General features: G+C 26.8%; 3 protein-coding genes and 1 long non-coding RNA gene across 6 annotated transcripts; 3 read left to right on the forward strand and 1 right to left on the reverse strand.

The window, feature by feature from the left end:
- The first annotated feature begins 296 nt into the window (after positions 1-296).
- On the forward strand, positions 297-4,317 carry LOC123269812 (ethanolamine-phosphate cytidylyltransferase). Of its 3 annotated transcripts, XM_044735664.1 has the most exons (7): positions 297-522; positions 911-1,048; positions 1,939-2,118; positions 2,188-2,614; positions 2,691-2,911; positions 3,026-3,085; positions 3,763-3,866. In XM_044735664.1, the coding sequence occupies exons 1-6, from the start codon at positions 479-481 to the stop codon at positions 3,042-3,044; spliced, it is 1,029 nt and encodes a 342-aa protein (XP_044591599.1). In that variant the 5' UTR covers positions 297-478; the 3' UTR covers positions 3,045-3,085; positions 3,763-3,866. The 3 variants fall into 3 exon arrangements, with proteins under 3 accessions (XP_044591599.1, XP_044591596.1, XP_044591597.1); XM_044735661.1 differs by lacking the exon at positions 3,026-3,085 and having other exon boundaries at positions 3,763-4,317; XM_044735662.1 differs by lacking the exon at positions 3,026-3,085 and having other exon boundaries at positions 3,234-3,795.
- Positions 4,318-4,360: 43 nt separating this feature from the next.
- Positions 4,361-8,550, reverse strand: LOC123269811. The gene is made up of 6 exons (XM_044735660.1): positions 8,358-8,550; positions 7,383-7,634; positions 6,347-6,483; positions 5,800-6,253; positions 5,247-5,439; positions 4,361-5,182 (listed from the first exon to the last, which is right to left on the reverse strand). The coding sequence occupies exons 1-6, from the start codon at positions 8,391-8,393 to the stop codon at positions 4,941-4,943; spliced, it is 1,314 nt and encodes a 437-aa protein (XP_044591595.1). The 5' UTR covers positions 8,394-8,550; the 3' UTR covers positions 4,361-4,940.
- On the forward strand, positions 6,116-8,978 carry LOC123269813. Its single transcript, XR_006510470.1, has 5 exons — positions 6,116-6,255; positions 6,357-6,471; positions 7,396-7,568; positions 7,704-7,897; positions 8,547-8,978. It is a non-coding gene; the product is annotated as an uncharacterized LOC123269813 (long non-coding RNA).
- Positions 8,979-16,702: 7,724 nt separating this feature from the next.
- LOC123269051 lies at positions 16,703-19,723 on the forward strand. Its single transcript, XM_044734550.1, has 4 exons — positions 16,703-18,137; positions 18,897-19,078; positions 19,161-19,656; positions 19,711-19,723. Exons 1-4 carry the CDS (start codon positions 17,383-17,385, stop codon positions 19,721-19,723), a joined length of 1,446 nt encoding a protein of 481 aa, XP_044590485.1. The 5' UTR covers positions 16,703-17,382.
- The last annotated feature ends 111 nt before the right edge of the window (positions 19,724-19,834 follow it).

Here is a 19,834-nt window from a genome sequence, read left to right on the forward strand (position 1 = left end):
AAAAATTTTATTGGCTCAAAATAAATTGAATATAATTTACAGCTGTACAGTAGATGAAAAAAATTCCCAAACCACTTTGCTTATTAGTGATAAAAAAAAAAAAAAAAACAAGTTATTCAAGAAAAATTTTATTTATCAGTACAATAACTCATTAGTTAATCTATGTTAAACGATATGATTTAACAATTACGATTTCCCACTTTTAAAATATATAAAATTGTTTGAAGACGTCATATGCGTAGAAATAGATGACGTTAATGCGCAGTAGACCGAATAAGTGGCAGCACTCACATTCATTACAGTTCGCCTCTAATCCTCGGTGTGTTTTCATGCCGTGATAACTAGTTAATTCTGTACTTGATTTATATTCTGTTTAATTGATTTTAAATTTATTCATAGTTTTATTATTTTAAAATATTAAATCTGTATACTTATAAATAATTAATTTTGTTTAATATTATACATATTTTTATACAAAATGAGTGAAAAGCGCAAAGAAGTTCGTGTGTGGTGTGATGGATGGTAAGCATTATCATATCAATAGTATTTTCTCAAAGTAATATTCATTTTAATAAATAGATTATTTTTAAAATAAAAGTAACATTTTCTACAGAGAAAATTATAATATATTCACTTTGCACTGAAGTAAGACCCTTCCATAAACACAGTATGGATATAAGGCCCTTAAATCCACGCGGTGTAAATCTGTCAGAATTTTTTTTTACCTGGAAATCAAGTTGTCTTTATTTCATACCGCATTCGTATAACATATTATTTTTAAGTGAATTTACTGCTTGTCATGTTATTATTTTAATTTCAATAAATTATTTATTTTGATAATTAATTAATTATAATAACAATTATTGAATTATCATTACAATAACAATCAATAATTAAATTTTATTTACAGTTATGACATGGTACACTTTGGACATGCCAATTCTTTGAGGCAAGCCAAAGCTCTTGGTGATTATTTGGTAGTTGGAGTTCACACTGATGAAGAAATAACAAAACATAAAGGACCGCCGGTTTTTACACAAGAGGAAAGGTATAAAATACTTAATAATAATCAATAATTAAAATATATTTATCGAAACTATCTCAAATAATAATTATCATAATGAGTAATGATAATTATAAAATTAAGAATGTTATAGGTTAAAGTTTAATACTATTAAATGAATATTATAAGCTTTGACAGGAAGTCCTGGATCCTTGACCTTTACAGTTATAATTTAACTAATTATTAATGTGAGACTGGGCATAATCCATTTCAACTGTTGTTGATTTTCAAATCAATAATAGTACTTAGTGTATACATCACTAATAATTAAGTATTTGAACAACTTATATTACATTTATGACTATTGTGTGGTAACAATCGATAAATGAGTCACTAATTTTTAATTCGATACGTTTCATGATACAAAACTTGATAGCAATATTGTATACTTACTTACATGACACAAATAGATGTAAAATGTAATATTATATCAGATTTAATTATTCATGTTCTCTATGTCAAGAATGCCAGATAACTATCCATAGATAATTATACCGGAAAGAAAATGCCTGACATTTTTTTATTTTTAATTTATGACGATTGGCGTAATTTAATGCTAAATTGTATAGTGTAAATAACAAAATAATTACTAATTACTAGTTTTCATGTTTTCTGGGCCAATAACAATATCCTATGTATCTGATTACACACTTTGCAATAGTAATATTGATAAGTCACGAGTAATTTTATAGTCAATATGCGTGTAAAAAATGTCAACGATAACAAAATTGTTCAGCTAAATGCAAATATAGCGTTTCAAGTGACACAAAATTTTATTGTTGAATGTTTTTAAGATAATTATTTTTGTTCTTATTAATTATTATTATTATTATTATTATTATTATTATTATTATTATTATTATTATGTAATGCAGGTACAAAATGGTACGAGGTATTAAATGGGTAGATGAAGTTGTTGAAGGTGCTCCCTACGTCACAACACTCGAAACATTAGATAAATATAATTGTGATTTCTGTGTTCATGGCGATGACATTACAATGACAGCTGACGGAGTTGATACATATCATCTTGTTAAAACTGCTGGTCGATATAGGTAATTGTTATTACTATAATATTTTTAATTTTATTAATAAATAATTATTGAGTTTTTATTTTTCATCAGGGAAGTTCAAAGAACGGCTGGAGTTTCTACGACAGATTTAGTAGGACGTATGCTGTTAATGACTCGACAACATTTCAAACAAGGTGATAGTGAGTACAGTGTAGATAGAGAACCAAGCGAAAGTATGGGTCAAGATAGATCTGCTCGTAGTCCTTGGACAGGGTGCTCCCAATTTTTACCTACAACTCAAAAAATAATTCAGTTCAGCGATGGAAAAAGTCCGCAACCTGGTGATAAAATAGTTTATGTCGCTGGGGCGTTTGATCTGTTCCACGTTGGGCATTTAGATTTTCTGGAGGTGGCTAAACGAGAAGGAGATTATTTAATTGTTGGTTTACACACTGATCCCGCTGTTAATCGTTATAAATGCGGTAATCACCCTATCATGAATCTTCATGAACGAGTTCTTAGTGTATTAGCATGCAAGGTAAAAAATTATTTAACTACCACATTGATAAATATAGCTATTTACGTAACGATAACGTTTTTTGTTTATCTTTCAGTATGTCAATGAAGTTGTTATTGGTGCGCCCTATGAAGTGACGAAAGATTTGATGGAGCACTTTAATGTATCCATTGTATGCCATGGTCAAACACCAATTATGCCATGTGAAGGTGGCACTGATCCTTATATTGAACCCAAAAGACAAAATAAATTTAAATTACTGAATAGTAAGAACGATATGACAACTGAAAAAATCATTGAAAGAATTATTTTACACAGGTAGGATTTTTAAAATTTAATTTATGTATTTATCATTATATATAAGAGATGCAAGAAATATGAATTGATTACGTATGAATTTTTTTTTAATTTAAAAAAAATTGTATCATTTAGCTCTTGCATCTCTGATTGACGCTGATACTACGGAAGTATAGATTCTTGATTTATTTTAAGGTATAATATATTATTAAATATATTTTATTCAATCACTTATTTATTCATTCATGTTTACTTCCGTGATTCAGCAGTAGATTTAAATCAAAATTTGTTTTATTTAAGCAATTTGTATGCATCTATTTTTTTTTCCTTTACGTACTCTTAGGTCAGAGGAGCTTTATTCAATTATAACGTGCTTGAACAAAAGATAATTAATTGCATTTTTATGTTTTGTAATCCGTTATTGCTCAATTTCTAATAAAATATCCTTTATTCTTATTAATAACTATCTATAATTTTTTGTTTATTGAATATTTTATTTTTATTATTATTTTTCTTATGCCGTGACTATATTTCCATACACTACATTTTTTTTTTTCGATGAGGTAAAAAAATGTTACTAATAACTATTCAAATATTTATCGTAAATCGCTATCAAAGATATAATTACATTATTTAAAAATTAACAATTATAAACGATAGTTTTTATATTACAACAAACTTGATGGCATTGACAATGAGTACTTTAGCGATATTTTACCTCAAAACTGATAAGTAAAAACATTATTTGTTTAGTTATTAGTTTATTTACCTTAAAAAAAAACTTACATACATAAAAAATTAGTCTTATTTATTAATTATTTATTATTTTAATGTAGTCAATAGTGATGTTAAACCTCTAGTTTAAATTACAGATTGGAATTCGAGGATAGAAATTTAAAAAAGGAGAAAAAAGAAATTGCTGCTTACGAAGCCTTCGTTAAATCACAAAATAAGGAAATATCTGAATAAAATAAAATAAAAAAAAAAATATTTTTTTCTAAACTAAACTTTAATTCAATCATAAATTAATTCAAATGAAACAATCAATTCAATTAAATGTGAATATCAAAGGGTAAAGTTTAAATTTCTATTTATTGCCTTTTATTTAAAAGAAAAAAGAAAAAATAATAAACAAAATATTAAATCATCGTGTGTGATTTTCCCAAACTCACTATTTTAAATTAGCCTAAGATAACGCTTTAAAAACTTGAAAAGACTTTAGATTATTAAAAATGTATTATTGTTAATCCTAATTAAATAATTAAATGAATTTTAAGTTAAATTGTTTGATAGATAAACAGTTTTTAAAATGAAATTATCACAATATAGTTTGTGCGCCGTACGTGTCAGAGTAACTCACTTACTAATAGTCTGCAATGTGACAAAAAAAAATAAACCAAAGACATGTGAAGGCCAATCAATGTTAATTAATGTTTTATTTTTATAATTTTAAGAACACTCAGTATACATATTGTTTAAATTTAATTTTTATTTAATAAATATCATATCAGTCAGATAAAAACTACATGTTATTATACTAATTATTTATTTATCAATTTTTTTTAATAACCTTGACAATTTTCAATGTATATATTACTTTGTAGTGATAACTTAAAATTAAATCAATTATTAATAAGGAAAAAAAATATTTATGAAAATTGTCACTGATATTAAAAATATATTGTCATTTATCTAAATATATAAATAATATAATATAATTAATTATATATTTGTGTTATATACAAAGTAATAATTTACCCAAAACCAGTCAGTCCTTTTAATAACTCACCCCACCCATTTCCACTAAAAATAATACAGTTATAAATAATACGTAATATTCAATGAGCAAAAAAAACGTCACAATTTCGTTTCTTCAGGTCACGCCATAGCTTTGCACATTTCTTATGAAAAATAACTATATGTTTTTTAAATAAAATAAATTACTGATAAAAAATGATTATAGATTATGACTAATGATATGTAAAATAATAATTAATGATCCACATGATAAATGATTTATGACAAAAAAAATCCTAATAAAAATTGTAATTTATTGCATGATCGTGCGACCAGTGTAACCTGGTGCGGGTTCACAGTATTTTCTTGAACGATCCCTGATTAATTCGTCGATGGATTTGTTTTGAGGCACACTTGTAGTTATGTTGTGTAATCGTGATATTAGATAACACATGATAAACGCTGAAAACATAAGTAACACACCAAGGCCAGTAGCTACGTAGAGAAAATTCCCACAATTTCCTTCTAAGCCCAATGCAACTTTGTCATAGAGATCTACAAAAAAAAATCAACTATTATTACCAAATTAATCTTAAAAAATAAATTGATTAGTAATTACCACTAGGCATCATAACAGTATACTCAATGTTTTCTTTAATTTTAGTAAATTGTGTTGAGTCATTATAATTTTGAATTAACCGTTCCACTTTCGGTTCATTACTTCCATTTCCGAACGTTTCTTCAACAAATCCATCTGCTCTACGTTTTCGTTTCCCGTGACCAGACGGCTCAAATAGATCCAAACAAAAATCCTTTAAAATATTATTATTTCATCAATTAACTGTAATTTTTAAACTTAATTTTATCATACATTGAGAAAAAAAATTTCTTTTGAAAAAAACGATATAATTGTGACAAGAATTTAATTTATAAATTAATTCAAAAGAATTTTCTCGATTTGGGAAAAAAAAATTTTGGATGAAAATTTCCAAATTGTCTATCTAAAATTTTTCTTTTCTAAATCAAATAAAATTTTTTTCAACAAGAAAGTTACTGTGAGAAAATTTTTGATTTCTTCAGCTAAGAAATAAAATTTTCAACAAATTAATATCCATTTTTTCCAAAAAAATTTTTTCTCTCAGAGTAGACTTAATAAAATAATAAATACTGACTGGTTGACAATCATGAGGCTCCATACAGGCTTTTATCTGAGAGTGAATCCATAGAGTAGACCTTTCGCGCATAGAGCTCAAGAGAAAAGCCTCAAAGTCAAGAAACACTTCATTTTTTCTTTCGCGATACCTTGACGGCTGATGAGGGATTATTGATGCAAAATCACGATTTCTGCAACCATCTTTAACAAGAACAACACTTCCTTGTGCATGTGGGTTATCTGGATCAGGGCTTACTGTCACTTCTATTAATTTAATGTATCCCCAAGCACTTTCAGCACTTATGCGAGCACGTAATTGGAGTTTCGTGCCGATTGGAACAGCTTGATCTACCGTTTCTGCGCCTATTGAACTTTCTGAAGAGTTTCCAATTGCTTCACGATAAAGAGCTACTTCGTACTCTAATCGTCCTGGTGTTTCTTCAACAATACCTGATACACGCGCACCATGAGGACTGTAAGTATAATTATTCCTTCAATAAATTTATTTGAAGATAATTTAAGTAAATCAATATTCAGAAATTAATTCATTTATTGAAGAAACTTACAATGTTCCAGCAAAACCAGCAGCTTTATGTCTCAAAAGTGTTGGTTCAGGTGGTCTGCACATTAGAATCAACTCTTGATCTGCCAGCATGACAACTCCAGGAAAAGCCGGAAACCATATTCTCAGGTGAATGAAACCCTTTAAAATACAATTTTTAAGTGTGAAAAATAAAATGGTTGTGTAATATTTTTTTACATTTAAAAAAAAATTAATTTTTTAGATAATTACGTAACTCTAATTATCATAATTATACAGAAATTGTACAATTAAAAAGACTTCACGGAAACAAGAACACTTGGAAAATTAGTTTTGCACTTTTTAACGCGGTGTTTTTGATGAAAATATATAATTAGGAGTTGAAATAAGAATTTTTTAACAAAACTCTGTAAAAATTATGATTTTTTCAAAGAAGTTTGTTAAATTAAAAATTTTTATGCATGTTTATCTGAAATGCTGAGATATTTTTTCCAAATTTTATTTTTTGCATCTTTTTAAAAAAATATCTTGATTTAATTAAAAATTAAAAATAACGAATGATCTTGAACAATGAAAACTTTCAACGACTTTTCTATTTTTAACAATTAAATACTAACAAAGATTTATAAGTTATAGTTATAATACAAAAGTATTCTATTAAAATATCATGTTAAAAATGTCGTATAGAAAAAAAATTGATAAATATTTTCAATTATTTTAGCGAGTAATCATAATTTATCGATAAATTTTTTTATTTAAAAAAATTGATAAAAATAAAAAATAGCAAAATTTGCAAATTTTTACAATTTATTCTACTCCGCAGAAAATTGATAAATTAAATGTATTTTAAAATTATAATTACTTCAAATTAATTTTTAATTCCCAAGTTTTTGCTTATATTTTCCATTAATCACTATAAAATGTTCTAACTCAATAATCACTGGATATTTTTACACATAATATTTTTATAAAATATTGTCAAGAGATCTCGTACCAGAAAAGATCAATTACTCTATGACCGATCACCTAACTGAACATGAATTTGCTAAATAACAGCTTACATTTCTTTTTAAGATTCCACACCGTGAAAAATCAGTTACTTTCAAAAAGTAATTATCTTCTAATGCATCTGCTGGATCAGGCCGTATTTGACATTGAATATCAGTCAGCGGGTCAGCAGCTCGATCATCAGCAAAGAGCGGTGAACCTTTGAATCCAACCGGCCGTCTGATTTTAGCAGTAAGAAGGTCTGTTGGAGATGTTGGTGGACTACATTGGATGTCCGATACTTCGTAATCTTGGGCTAGTGTCACCTGTAAACCAATTAATATTTATGTTATTATTATTGTATTTTACAAATAATAATGTATTTTTTTCAATAGGTTTACTGGTAATTGTGATAAATTACAATCATCTGTACGCGTGACTAAAAAGGTGTGAGTAAAGCACGTGCCTCGGGAATCTATAATTATTAAGCGTTTAACTTGGAATAATCGCATAGCTGTACTCTCTCAATCTTTTACTGCATAAGCATCAAGCCAAGTCACGCATTCGCACCGTATCTAAATTGATAAAAGTACATTTCATCATAATAAACAAATTTAACTAAAAATCTATTCTATTTTTAGCTACAAAATATCGGAAAATAAATTTTTCAATTAGTCTTAAAGCTTTTAATGTTGACAAAAATTATGTGTAGACTAAAATTCGTTGATACAACGTGTCTAAATAACTCTAGCGATTACTAATTTGTTTTTTCGTATTCAACATGTCAAAACAAACAATTAGAAGGAATTTTGAAATTATCCATTAAAAAAAAACTTTTTTTTTTAAATCAAAAAGTTGACGTTTAAAATAAAATTTTTTTTCTATTATTCTATCTTTAATAAACTTTAAGAAAAAAATATGTGGACCCTACTTCCAAATGATTATTTTTTATTTTTATGTCAACTAATTACTATTAAATGCATTATTTGTTAAGTATAAAGTTATATTTAATACACTATTATAAAATAACATTGAAAAAAATCACAAACCGCAAAAAATCCAAAAACGAGAATTCCCCACATCATTGAAGATGTGATTGAATATTCACTTAAAAATACAAAAAACTTTTATTGAAAAATTAAAATACAACCAAACAAACGATGATGTTAGATTGAAACATAAAATGATAAATAAATTGACAGTAACAACTAGTTGAAAATGATGTAATTTTGATGAAGATTCCCGATGGACTGAACGTTATGGTGCAGACACTTGTTAAGCCCCCCGCGGACAGTTGGAATAAGTAGTGAAGAAGGGAAGTAAAGAAATAAGGAATCACCAGCCACCAGCCCAACCGTAGAGTACTGTTAATGCATGCCTGGTGCCTCAGCTAACAACCATTCTGCTCGTAAGCATAAGTCCTCTTCTTCTCTTACTTCTTCAATGTTCACACACAGAAGAAGATATAGTATACATAATAGTATCGCTTCGAACAAGACCCATGACGACTTTAGACTTATACTAATTCTATGTTTCAGCTGGTCGTTTTTTTCTTTTAATGTTACCGTTAATTTTGTAGCATAATTTTACTAATTTTATGTGACGATCCAATAACCAAAATCTAAGAAAGACAGTAGTAACCGAGTAGAGTACTAATTTTGCTTTAACTGGTAAAAAAATTTTAATTAACATAAGTAGCTCTGTAAGTATGCGATATGTAATTTAATTTTGATATTTATTAATGATTGTAAATTTAGTATATTTAACTATGAAATATTTGAGTTTTGCGGGCAAAGTACTAAAAAAAACTCCGCGGTATTCCGGTCTGAGGGGCGGAAGAATCACCGACTCGCGAAACGCTACGCGATTTAAGATATGTATAAGAGGCGAATGAGTTAAGCGGTTACTGACATCACCAAGTTACAATTGTAGGTCAATGTCGTTATATTCTTTCGCATATAACTGATTTTTGGGATTTAAAAAAAAAAAAAAAAAAAAAACAGGTTTTTCCGCAATCGCTAAATTAGCACCGATAAATTTTATTTAAAACCGGTACTTTACCATTAACTTGCTTATAAATAGTCACTCCTCGCACATTTACTTTAAAATAATTATCCCAAATACTGATTTTAAAATCCTGATTTTTCATTAACATATTTAGAAAAAGTTAGAATATAAAATGCTTTTCTTTATTATGTTCAAAGACAATTGTCACTTACATACTCGGCAAAGAATGTTTTGAATCATGTCACGCATTTCAACGACATTTTCCATTAGTCGAAGATTATTCTTCCGTTATATTACTACTCGCAATGTTTCAAAGACATTGCATCAAATTATTAAATTTAATTTGTTACTAACTTTAATGTTGTCGATTTTAATATCTTCAATAAATTTTGTGAATAGTAGAAAATTATTTTTTATCTCAGCGGCTGGAAAATTATTTCGAATAGGAGAGACCAGGGCATAAATTTTTTAAGCGAGTAATTATTTCTTCTCACTTGTGAGAGCTGCATGTTTAAAAAAATGCAATATAGCATGATGCTTCTGTTTTGATACTTATATAATTTCCAAAATTGTAGGTATTTTAAAGATTATTGAACCTAAAACAATGACTTGTTATTTAATTTAACAGTTTTATTATTCAATTTATTTCTTTTTCCGTAAAAGTTTAAGAATAAAATTATAATTTGACTATCGACGCGTCACCACCTGGTCATGGAATGTGATTTTGACTAGTAACGATTTACTGTTATTTTCCTATACGTTTTAATGTAAGAAATCAAGGGAGCGTTTCAGTGTTCACCTTTTTATATTTTTATGTTTCTATAAGTGTAATTAAATTTAATATTTATTGTATGTATTTTATATTCATAGATAATAATATTGCAGTAGATTGGAATTTACGCATTTACACTCGGGTGACTTGGAGGTGCATTCAAGGCATTCTTCCTAGTGACTTTTTTAAGCTATTAGAGTACGAGTGAGAGATAAGATTGACGATATAATTACCCGTTAGAGTTGGCGCGTGCTGATCAACGTCTAGATCCGCGTATGTCACGGGCCATAGCGGATGTTAATCGCATCTTCTTCACTATTAGGTGTTTTCCTCATCATTATAATTCTACAGTTTATTTTATTGACGTTATAATATATCATTGCAAATTATAATATTCTTCAAGTATCTATCAATTTATTTAATATTTTTTTCTCTTTAGTATATTATTTACCCCTGTAATATAACTGTACTTTGTATCTAAATTATTAAATTTTATTTTTATAATCACTCTATGATACTAAACACTAGCTTTCCAGACACTTGATACTTTTTATTTCATTCAAATTTACAATGTGATTTTTTTACTGTAAACGATCATGACACGAGATCTGTCATGTCGTATATTGTTACCATAATTATATATTAAATTTAATTTTATTATATTATGCAAAGGTGGTAATTTGAAAATGAGTGATTATAAGTTATTTTAGACAAAATTTTTTTAGATATTTATTTATAATTCATTTAATTATACGAATAAATTTTGTATTTAACTATTTTATTGTAAGAATAATTTATTTTATAATTAAAAAATAATTAATGAAAATGTATTGATATAATATTTCAATATTATAAATTTAATTTAACTTAAAATAATTAAAAAATTTTTAATTTAAAATATAGTAAAGAGTGATATTAATGATAATATGAAATAATTGAGTAACAAGTGGTGCCAGAACCAGAGCTTTAATTATTTCATAAAAAGCAGATTAATATAAAATACTGTGATGAAAAATTGTAAAAAGCAGTTCTTACTGTTGTACACCATTAAATAAACCTATCTTATCTATCTATTTCAATTTTAAAATTTTAATCAATTATTAAATTAATTAATCTTTATTATAAAAATTATCATAAAATTAACCAAAATTAAAATAAAAATAATAATTGCTTTAGATAATAAAATAAAGGAATTGTGCCATGGAATAAAAATAAATATAAATATAATTTTATTTTGTTTTAATGCCACAAGATAAAAATGATAAAAATATGTTAACAAATAATCATACCTATGATATTATAATAATTTAAATCAATTCCATAAAAATTAAATCTACTTAAAAATTTTGATTTTCCATCAAAAATTTTAGTAACAACATTCTAATGATAAGGATGATAAAATTATACAGTATTGAAAATTTTAATCAATAATGATTAAAATAGATCTACAAATTATTTATCTCAAAACATATTAATATTAAGCAATCAAGTAACACTTAAAAAATAAAAATAAAACTTCAATAATAATAAGAATGTAATTATTATTAATACGGTTGTTTTATTTTTAAATATAGAGCACGAAATTATTTTTGCAACGAGCTTATGAGCGTATTAATCTACCTGCAAGTAAAACCGGCAGGATTCATTATTCGTACGGCAGTATAAGTAGACAGTTGATGATTCATAAATAATCCTCTTCCAAGTGCAGATTAACTCATTTATCACGGACGATTTATACCAACAGGATTTTTGAAGTATTAACCTTTTATCTCGATGGTCCACTATACAAAATATGACCTCAATCGCATAAGAAGCGGAACCAAACCGTTTTCATTTATGATAGTAAACAAACCATATTTTACATTATCATTAAAATGACATTTCATATTTATGTACTAACATTTGAGTCATGTTGATTTAATTATTTTTTGTTACAGATTTACCCTCTTAAAAACCACATCAATTTTTTACTATTGGTAATTATTAAAAAATAACTTAGGCTCTGAAAAAAAATCATTAGATAAAATTATTTATAATTATAATTTAAAATTTGCACTGTTATTTCTTTATAAATTATAAATATTTATGAAATAAAATATGTTTGTACTATTATGTTAAGAATAATCGACTTTTTTTTAGTGTGAGAAATGAACAGCTCAGATATTTACATTCTCATCAATGGTGAGCCTGAATCGTTAATATATTACAATACTATAAACAAAAGGAGAACTTCCTAACTTGTTTACGGTTTGAAGGCCGTAGAGCTTCGTCTGATTATTTCCTATCCTTCGCGGGACTCAACTCTTGAGTACCTACAATGTTGCATTTCTGCACTCATGTGCTCATTTAATAAGCAGCCAGATATATTACAGAGATTGTAATTTTTACATAATCATTAAAAACTAGAGACATAACTTATTTTATTAGCCAATTAAAAAAAACGGCATTATGACAAATGGCTTTACGGCCTGTCTAATCAGACTTAATATTGGAAGAACGTCATCACTATATTTATTCTTACTGTATACCGTAATATATCATGACAAATCTTATACTTTTTCACTTAAAAAATATTTAAGTGGAAAATGTTTTATTATTTTAAAAGAAAAATTTACATTCAATAAGACTAAGTATTTAAATGATTTTAAAAATGGTAGATATCCGATTTCTTTTCATCGGCTAATTATCTATTATTAAGAAAAAAATTTTGGGAACCTTTAAAAAATTGTATAGAATACCTTCTGCTATCATTTCAAAAATATGTCTGTATATAAATATTTAAAAAAAAGAAAACAGAAATAATTACAATACAAAATTAAAAAAAAGCCCATCATGTTAAAAATTATAGAAATTAAAGTGCATACTGTAATTTTTTATTGTTATATTAACAAATTTGTTAAAATTTAAACAGTAAATTTTAAAGTTCGAAAATGTAAATCAAGCATAATAAAAAGTAAATTTTATTATTGACTTTTAATAACAAAAAGTTTCTTTCTTTAAAAATCATTCATTTTTTTTAGAAACTGTAAAAACTATCATTTGCTAAAAATGTGTAAAATAAAATGTAGAATAATATAATTTGTAAATTAATATTTAATCAAATTTACAGTGTGAGCAATCAATTATAAATTAGAATGGAGAAAAAGCCCCAGTACTTTCCATTCAAATTTTACTCGAATAAATTGTTATCAATTGTGAAATTTCCAGTTTTTAAAAACATACATTTTGTTTTTTATAAATAAAATTGTGTTTAAATAAAAAAAATTAATACTAAGATTAAAACATTGCTTGCAAAATTATATGAGATTATTTTTAATGAGTCTAATCAATAATAGATTTTCTTAAATATTTTATTGAGTAAAAAAGAATTAATTGGCATTCCAACTAATTAAATGATCTAACAGCCAGGCCAATAAACTGTAGAAGTGTAATGACTAATGACGTTAAAGAAACAAAATAAGATGTAAAGCAGACGCGATCTATTCATTAACAAGGAATATCTTTTGTAGTAAAGTGAAAAGGCGGTTTTATACTTCCTCGACTAGCGATGCATTTCAGGATTTCTATAAGCTCATAAACTACCCGTGTGTGTACGCGGATACTTCAAAACAAAAACTCGTTATGCCTCTGCTCGAGAATAACAAGGAAATGATTAAAATTTTAAGAATAATGAATTATTCTTTCCAATATGAATATTTGGAAAAAAAATTTATGCCTTGTTTGTCCTTGAGCGAGCGTCAAGGATCTCCGGGATTTATAACCGCTTGTTCTATTTCTTTTCTTCCTATCATATTACATTAATCGTAATAAATATCAGTTATTTATCTAAACTTGAACAGGAATGTTTACAGTTTCCAAGGATTCGAGATATCGGTTGAAGTATTCACATAATGCCCAGTAATAATCATCCAACGGTCTCATAGTAAAATCATAGCAATTGTCAAGTTAAGTTTATGAAATGATCATTGCAGTTAGATGACATACTGCACCATTTTTTATTAATGCATATCATTACATTTCATTCATGTGTATTGTATATTGTAGGCATACATTATTCTATCTCTATTATTAACGTGTGTAAGATAATTATTTGGAAGTACGGGTCTCCAATATTTCAATCCATAAAAATTACGTTTTAAACTTTTTTTAACCATCACATATTTTTTTCTTAAAGTTAATCGAAAATGAAATAATTTAAAAAACGTATTTTTAAAAAAAAAACGAACATTCCCGGAATTTTTATTTTTATAAGTAAAATACAAAAAAAAAAGAACAAAAAATTGATGGACTTATATTGGCACATTTTATTAACAATTTTAAGTCGATATAAATTTTTTTTTGTCATAAGAAGCTTTATAACTAATTGAAATATTTATTTTTAATTATTTTAATGATTATTTTCTTAAAAGAAGCTACGTATTAATAATTAAATATTTATTTTTAATAACAATAAAAAAAAATGTCAATTAACATTTTCATGTTAATAAAAAATAACAAATATAAAAAAAAAAAGTTAATAGAAATTTAATAAAAATTTTCATATAAATTTCTTAAACCTACTCTTTACAGATGTTATTTATTGTATATAATCATTACTAAACATTCTACACATGAAAATGTAACATATTTTTGTAAATTACTGAGAGCGTTTCTTTACAAATAAATAAATAAATTCTCTCAAATTTTGACTTGGTAATTATTTCATCATTATAGAAATCTTTTATTAATAGTTTGATTATTTTTGTTAATTTTTAAATGACTTACACAATATGTCGTCAATTTATATAATGATGATACATTTTTTAAACCAATAATAATAACAAAAACCAATCATTTCTACGTTTAACCTTAAATTGAGTTTTTAGGTTCAGAGATTTGAATTCTTCAATAAAATTATGTTATGATACCATACGATAGGTGGCAGTATATTATTTTTTTCTCGCAAGTGCTTATTAAATAGTCGTTTTCAATATATATAACAATCCGCGTGATGTCTATCATAGAGGCCCGCAAGTGAGTTGGCGTCAGGTAACTGACGACCAACGCCGAAGGGGAAGGGGGGTTCTATTCGCTCTATGCGAAGATGTGTTTTCTGCCGCTCGCTCGTTCACAACATAAACTGATGCGGGCATATGTGGGCCTCCTAATTTTGCAGTTAATTATAATTTTCTCAATACTTTATCAATTTTTTGATTACTATAATTCATGAAACAATACTACAATTTTTTTTTCAAAATAAATTACATCACCAAACGTGCAATATCAATTACTTTTGTCTACACGGAAAGAACAATAACCAACTGCACATACTCGTATAGTATACTCCTTGTTATCTATAGTGAAAAAAAATATCAGACTATAGTCAATATCCTTCAAAGTATACTAAATTCTTTTTGGAATGTACTTAGTAAAGTCTTCGATTTAATCAATTAATTTATCTGGTTATATCGCGTAAAATTTCACGGGATATAATCTGAAAAATTATTTCGTGTAAATTAAATCCGAACAAAAACAGTTTTACTGTAAAAAATCGCGCCAAGTCCACGTTCATAAGACTTTTAAGAAAAAAAAATTTTTTTTTCTTTACAAAAAGATATAAAATCAAAATATTAAAAAATCCAAGTAACCAATATGATTGTATATAATTTTCGGAAATTAAAAAACATTTTGATGTAAATTTAAAAATTAAAGAAATAATTTTGGACTGAGTACAGTCCAAAAATAATTTAATATACTTTGAAGGATATTGACTATAGTTTGAAATTTTTTTTCACTATAGATATTACGGAGTATACTATACGAGTATGTGCAGTTGGTTATTGTTCTTCCCGTGTATGAATCATTTAACTTTCTTTTAAAAAAATATTATTAAAAAAAAATCATTAGTGAAAATCAATTGTGAGGGGTATTAATACTAAATTAAATGATACATTTTATAAGACTTATTTACCTGAATTTGAGATTCAAATTTTTTAGTCACAACTGCAGCACCAATTAGGTAATTCATGTTCATATTCATATTCAAATTAGTAAAATTTAATTTTTTTTTCTCTTTTTTTAGTATAATCCATGAATTATAATTGATGCTAGCAGTACTTATACTTACTGCATCTTGTAACCATTTTTCACTTGCAATATATCCCTCACATCATTAGTTCAAAATTACAATAACTTTTGTTAATCATTTCTTCTTACACATTACCAGTACAGCGCATTTAGTCTCAAGCTATACTATATTATTTGTATAATCTTACTTAAAGACCCTGTTTATTGGTCTTTTGGCTATTGGGTCGTTTATAAGGAAATAAATTAGATTGCTTAGCAATTTTTAAATGAAATAAATACTTTTATTTTCTATGTTTATAAATTTTATAAGATATAAGTAAATTTCCTAGATATTTATCCAATAAAATGTGTTCATTGATATATATGTTCGAAAATGTCTATTGTTCAATTTAAAAAAAAAAATGCAATAAAGAAAAAAATGAAAAGATTTAAAATTTCGAATTTTTTTTTGTTTTTAGATGTAGAAAAAAATTTTTGATCGAAATAAAATTTTTGTTAACATTAAAAGCTTCAAAATCAATCGCAAAGTGCATTTTTGACTATTTAGATAATTTATTAAACAAAAATTTTTTTTTCAAGCGTCTATTTTTCGATACTTTATTGTCAAAAATAGGATGGATTCCACTTTCAAATAATTATGGCATGTACTTAAGAATTAAGAACTGAATATTAAAAAGCCAAGAACAAAAGCTGAAGAAAAGAAGAAAGGACTTTTATTAACCAGTATCCTCGATTTATAGCGACACTAGTTGACCCATTGAAAATTGCGCACTTTTGGTGATACACTAAATAACTTTCGATGGCAGGCCGTGAAATCCCTTTAACCCAAATTGATCATTCAAGCATTACATACGCAACATAAATACCCAGTCTTAATGATGTTTTTAAGTAGAGAGTATAAAAGCCATCCAGCCAGTCTGGTGTTATCGGTTGTCGCTAATGGCCTTAACTTTTAAAAATGAGGATATGAAAGATGTTTTATGCTAAGTACCTGATCATCGCCCAAATCACGGAGCGAAGTACTTAATAAAATAATGGGCAACGCTGGTGTTCCGTGTCTTGTTCAATATATGAGAACAATGACAGGTTTTGTGTGATCATAAACGTGTCTGTCAAGACCAAAATAACCAACCGAAGAAGCCTTTAAAAACGTTTCAACATACAATTATTGACTCAGTCGTTCCTCGTAAATCCTCGTGAAAATGAGTCAATGATATTACGAAGAAAACATGGAATACTACACACTTACTCAAGCTCTGTATCATTTTGTTATTGCTATTGTTGGTGTTTCCGTGTCCAGCGGAGCTAATCTTGATAGAGCTTCATTGGAGCTCAAAGATCAGCATCAACATGAAGTACTGATCAATTTCCCAAGAAAATCAAACGAAAGTAAAGTTGCAACTGCTAGACATCTGTATCTTCCCCCTGGAGAGCCGGATTTCGTACTACCCGAAGTTATTGACAATAGAGTAAGAAGCGCCTTTCAAAGACCGATTTCTTCGACTATCATTCAACCGAGCATCGAATTGCAAACGCCGTTTCCTCGTGAGATTTATAACTACCTTCCACCGGCGATCAGACACTCGAATATCAAAGCCAGTGATTTTGAAAGAGACGAAATTAGTGGATTTGTCAGGATAAATTCAATGTCCTGCAAAAATACTGATGATGAAGCATTTTTTAAGGCGTCTGTTATACCACCGAAAGTGTCTGACTATCCAGTGATTGAAGGCGCTACTAGTGAATATTGCAAAATTGTTAAAGTTAATGATGAGTATAGGTTCAACTTTAGTAATGACATGTTTTGGAACTGTGGAGTTAAAGATTGTTCTACGGATGCGGGGAAATTTTATTGCTTGAGTCTGAGATTCGCTACAGTTTCTGGGCTCAAGCTTAATGAGGATATCAAGATTTTGTTAAAGTGTCGGACTCAGGAAAAAATTACTTCGCATACTAAACGAATACATGTAAAGACTCATGATACGTAAGTTTGTTATTTATAAATTATATTTTTAAAGGATTTCGAAAAAGACGATGTTTATAATTAGAGAGTTTTTTTGGTCTGTTAACTTTTTTTTTTTTTTTTGTGTTGTCTCTCAGACATAATAGCTGCATAATAAAAAATAAATTGATAGTTATAATAAACAATTGACTTTTTTTTTCTAGTTTTTTTTTATTCGATCTTTTTTAACTTTAAAATTCTTAATTTACGATCGTTTATCAAAAGATTAAAGAAGAAGATCGTGAAATAAGATAACTAAAAAAAAAAATTTATTTATGATATTTTTTTACTTCAATCTATTATTAAATTAAAATAAATATTGAAGTAAAATTGTTTTATTTTATTAAAATTTTAAATTACTAAGAATTTTTGCGTGAGTAAAATAAAACTATCCTGGAAAAAAAAAAGTTGAGGAATTAAAAAAAATTGACCAAACATAAACATTTTTGCGAAATTAACTTAAAAAAAATAATTAGTTATATAAAAAACATCCGTAGCTAAATTATTTAAAACTAAGTATTCGAAAAAAATAGTTAAACAGTTGATCGTATAATATTAAAAATTATGAATGATCATTTCAACGGTAATGAGCAAATTCGAACTCATTACTAGTCAAAAAATAATTATCTTGTGGTAATTAGTTCAAAAGAAAAAAAAAGGATAATTACTTAATAACTAATAATAAAATATATCTATTATTTGAATTTTTTTTAGTTATTGACGTATTCATTTAATTTATAGATCCGCTAGAATGGCTCCAAGAGTAGCGACAGGTGGACATAAAAATGCATTTGAAACTGAGATCGGTTTGTACCGAAAAACTCTTGGATCGAATCATTTATTCGATTCGAGAATTCAACCGGGTGGAACGGTTATTCTCGGAGAAGAAATCCTTCTCAGAGTTGCAGTTCGTGAAGGTGATGGTAAGTATTAATCACCAATTACAATATAATTCATTCAAGTATAACAGAAAAAAGTTTTTATTACATAAACAATTACTACTAGGTTGGCGGTATTCAAGAATCAGCGATGTGACGATTCATCATTTGGAGAACAAAAAACAGAAAAAAATAATTAACAGTATGTGGATCTTAGATTCGAATGGATGTCTCAATCAAGAAATCCGGGAAGTTTGTTCACGGGAACAATATCGCGTTACACCACTTGAGAGTTATCTGATTTTTCAAGCCTTCATGTTCGATCATATGAAAGAAACCGATGAAATGGTAATGAATATTAAAGCTACTGGTTGTCTAGACGGCAATGACTGCGTGATAAATTGCCCTGCGGGACACTCAAGAAAAACGAGAAGTCTTGCAGAATTGAAGACACACAATCAAACTATTAATTGGCTTGATGATATCTCTTTTAAAGTAATTTTACCAAAAAACTATAAGCAAGAAAATATTATTGATGATCGTTTAATTATCCCGTATGCTTTTTCAGCTTTTATCATTTTAATAGTTTTTATTTTACTTTGTATCATAAAAATCATTTTTAAACAAAAAAATTCAAAGTTATAAAATATAATTTTTTTTATTTTAATTGTTGATAGAAAGAAAAAATAGAAACTTTTCTTTAGATTATCTTTGTTGATCAAAATATGTAGATTTATAAATTAATAATTATTTATAGATATAATATTTTATAAAATTATTTTTATGTAACTATATTCATTC

Source organism: Cotesia glomerata, linkage group LG7 (assembly GCF_020080835.1).
Source record: "Cotesia glomerata isolate CgM1 linkage group LG7, MPM_Cglom_v2.3, whole genome shotgun sequence".
Classification (NCBI taxonomy): domain Eukaryota; kingdom Metazoa; phylum Arthropoda; class Insecta; order Hymenoptera; family Braconidae; genus Cotesia; species Cotesia glomerata.

Coding starts and splice junctions, on each gene's coding strand:
- LOC123269811 (XM_044735660.1), bottom strand. CDS start 8,393: ATGATGTGGGGAATTCTCGTTTTTGGATTTTTTGCG. Junction 6,484..7,382: donor GTGGAATCTTAAAAAGAAAT/GTAAGCTGTTAT, acceptor TGTATTTTAAAG/GGTTTCATTCACCTGAGAAT. Junction 5,440..5,799: donor AGCCTCATGATTGTCAACCA/GTCAGTATTTAT, acceptor AATATTTTAAAG/GATTTTTGTTTGGATCTATT.
- LOC123269051 (XM_044734550.1), top strand. CDS start 17,383: ATGGAATACTACACACTTACTCAAGCTCTGTATCATTTTGTTATTGCT. Junction 18,138..18,896: donor CATGTAAAGACTCATGATAC/GTAAGTTTGTTA, acceptor TTTAATTTATAG/ATCCGCTAGAATGGCTCCAA. Junction 19,079..19,160: donor TGCAGTTCGTGAAGGTGATG/GTAAGTATTAAT, acceptor AATTACTACTAG/GTTGGCGGTATTCAAGAATC.
- LOC123269812 (XM_044735661.1), top strand. CDS start 479: ATGAGTGAAAAGCGCAAAGAAGTTCGTGTGTGGTGTGATGGATG. Junction 2,119..2,187: donor AAAACTGCTGGTCGATATAG/GTAATTGTTATT, acceptor ATTTTTCATCAG/GGAAGTTCAAAGAACGGCTG. Junction 2,615..2,690: donor TTAGTGTATTAGCATGCAAG/GTAAAAAATTAT, acceptor TTTATCTTTCAG/TATGTCAATGAAGTTGTTAT.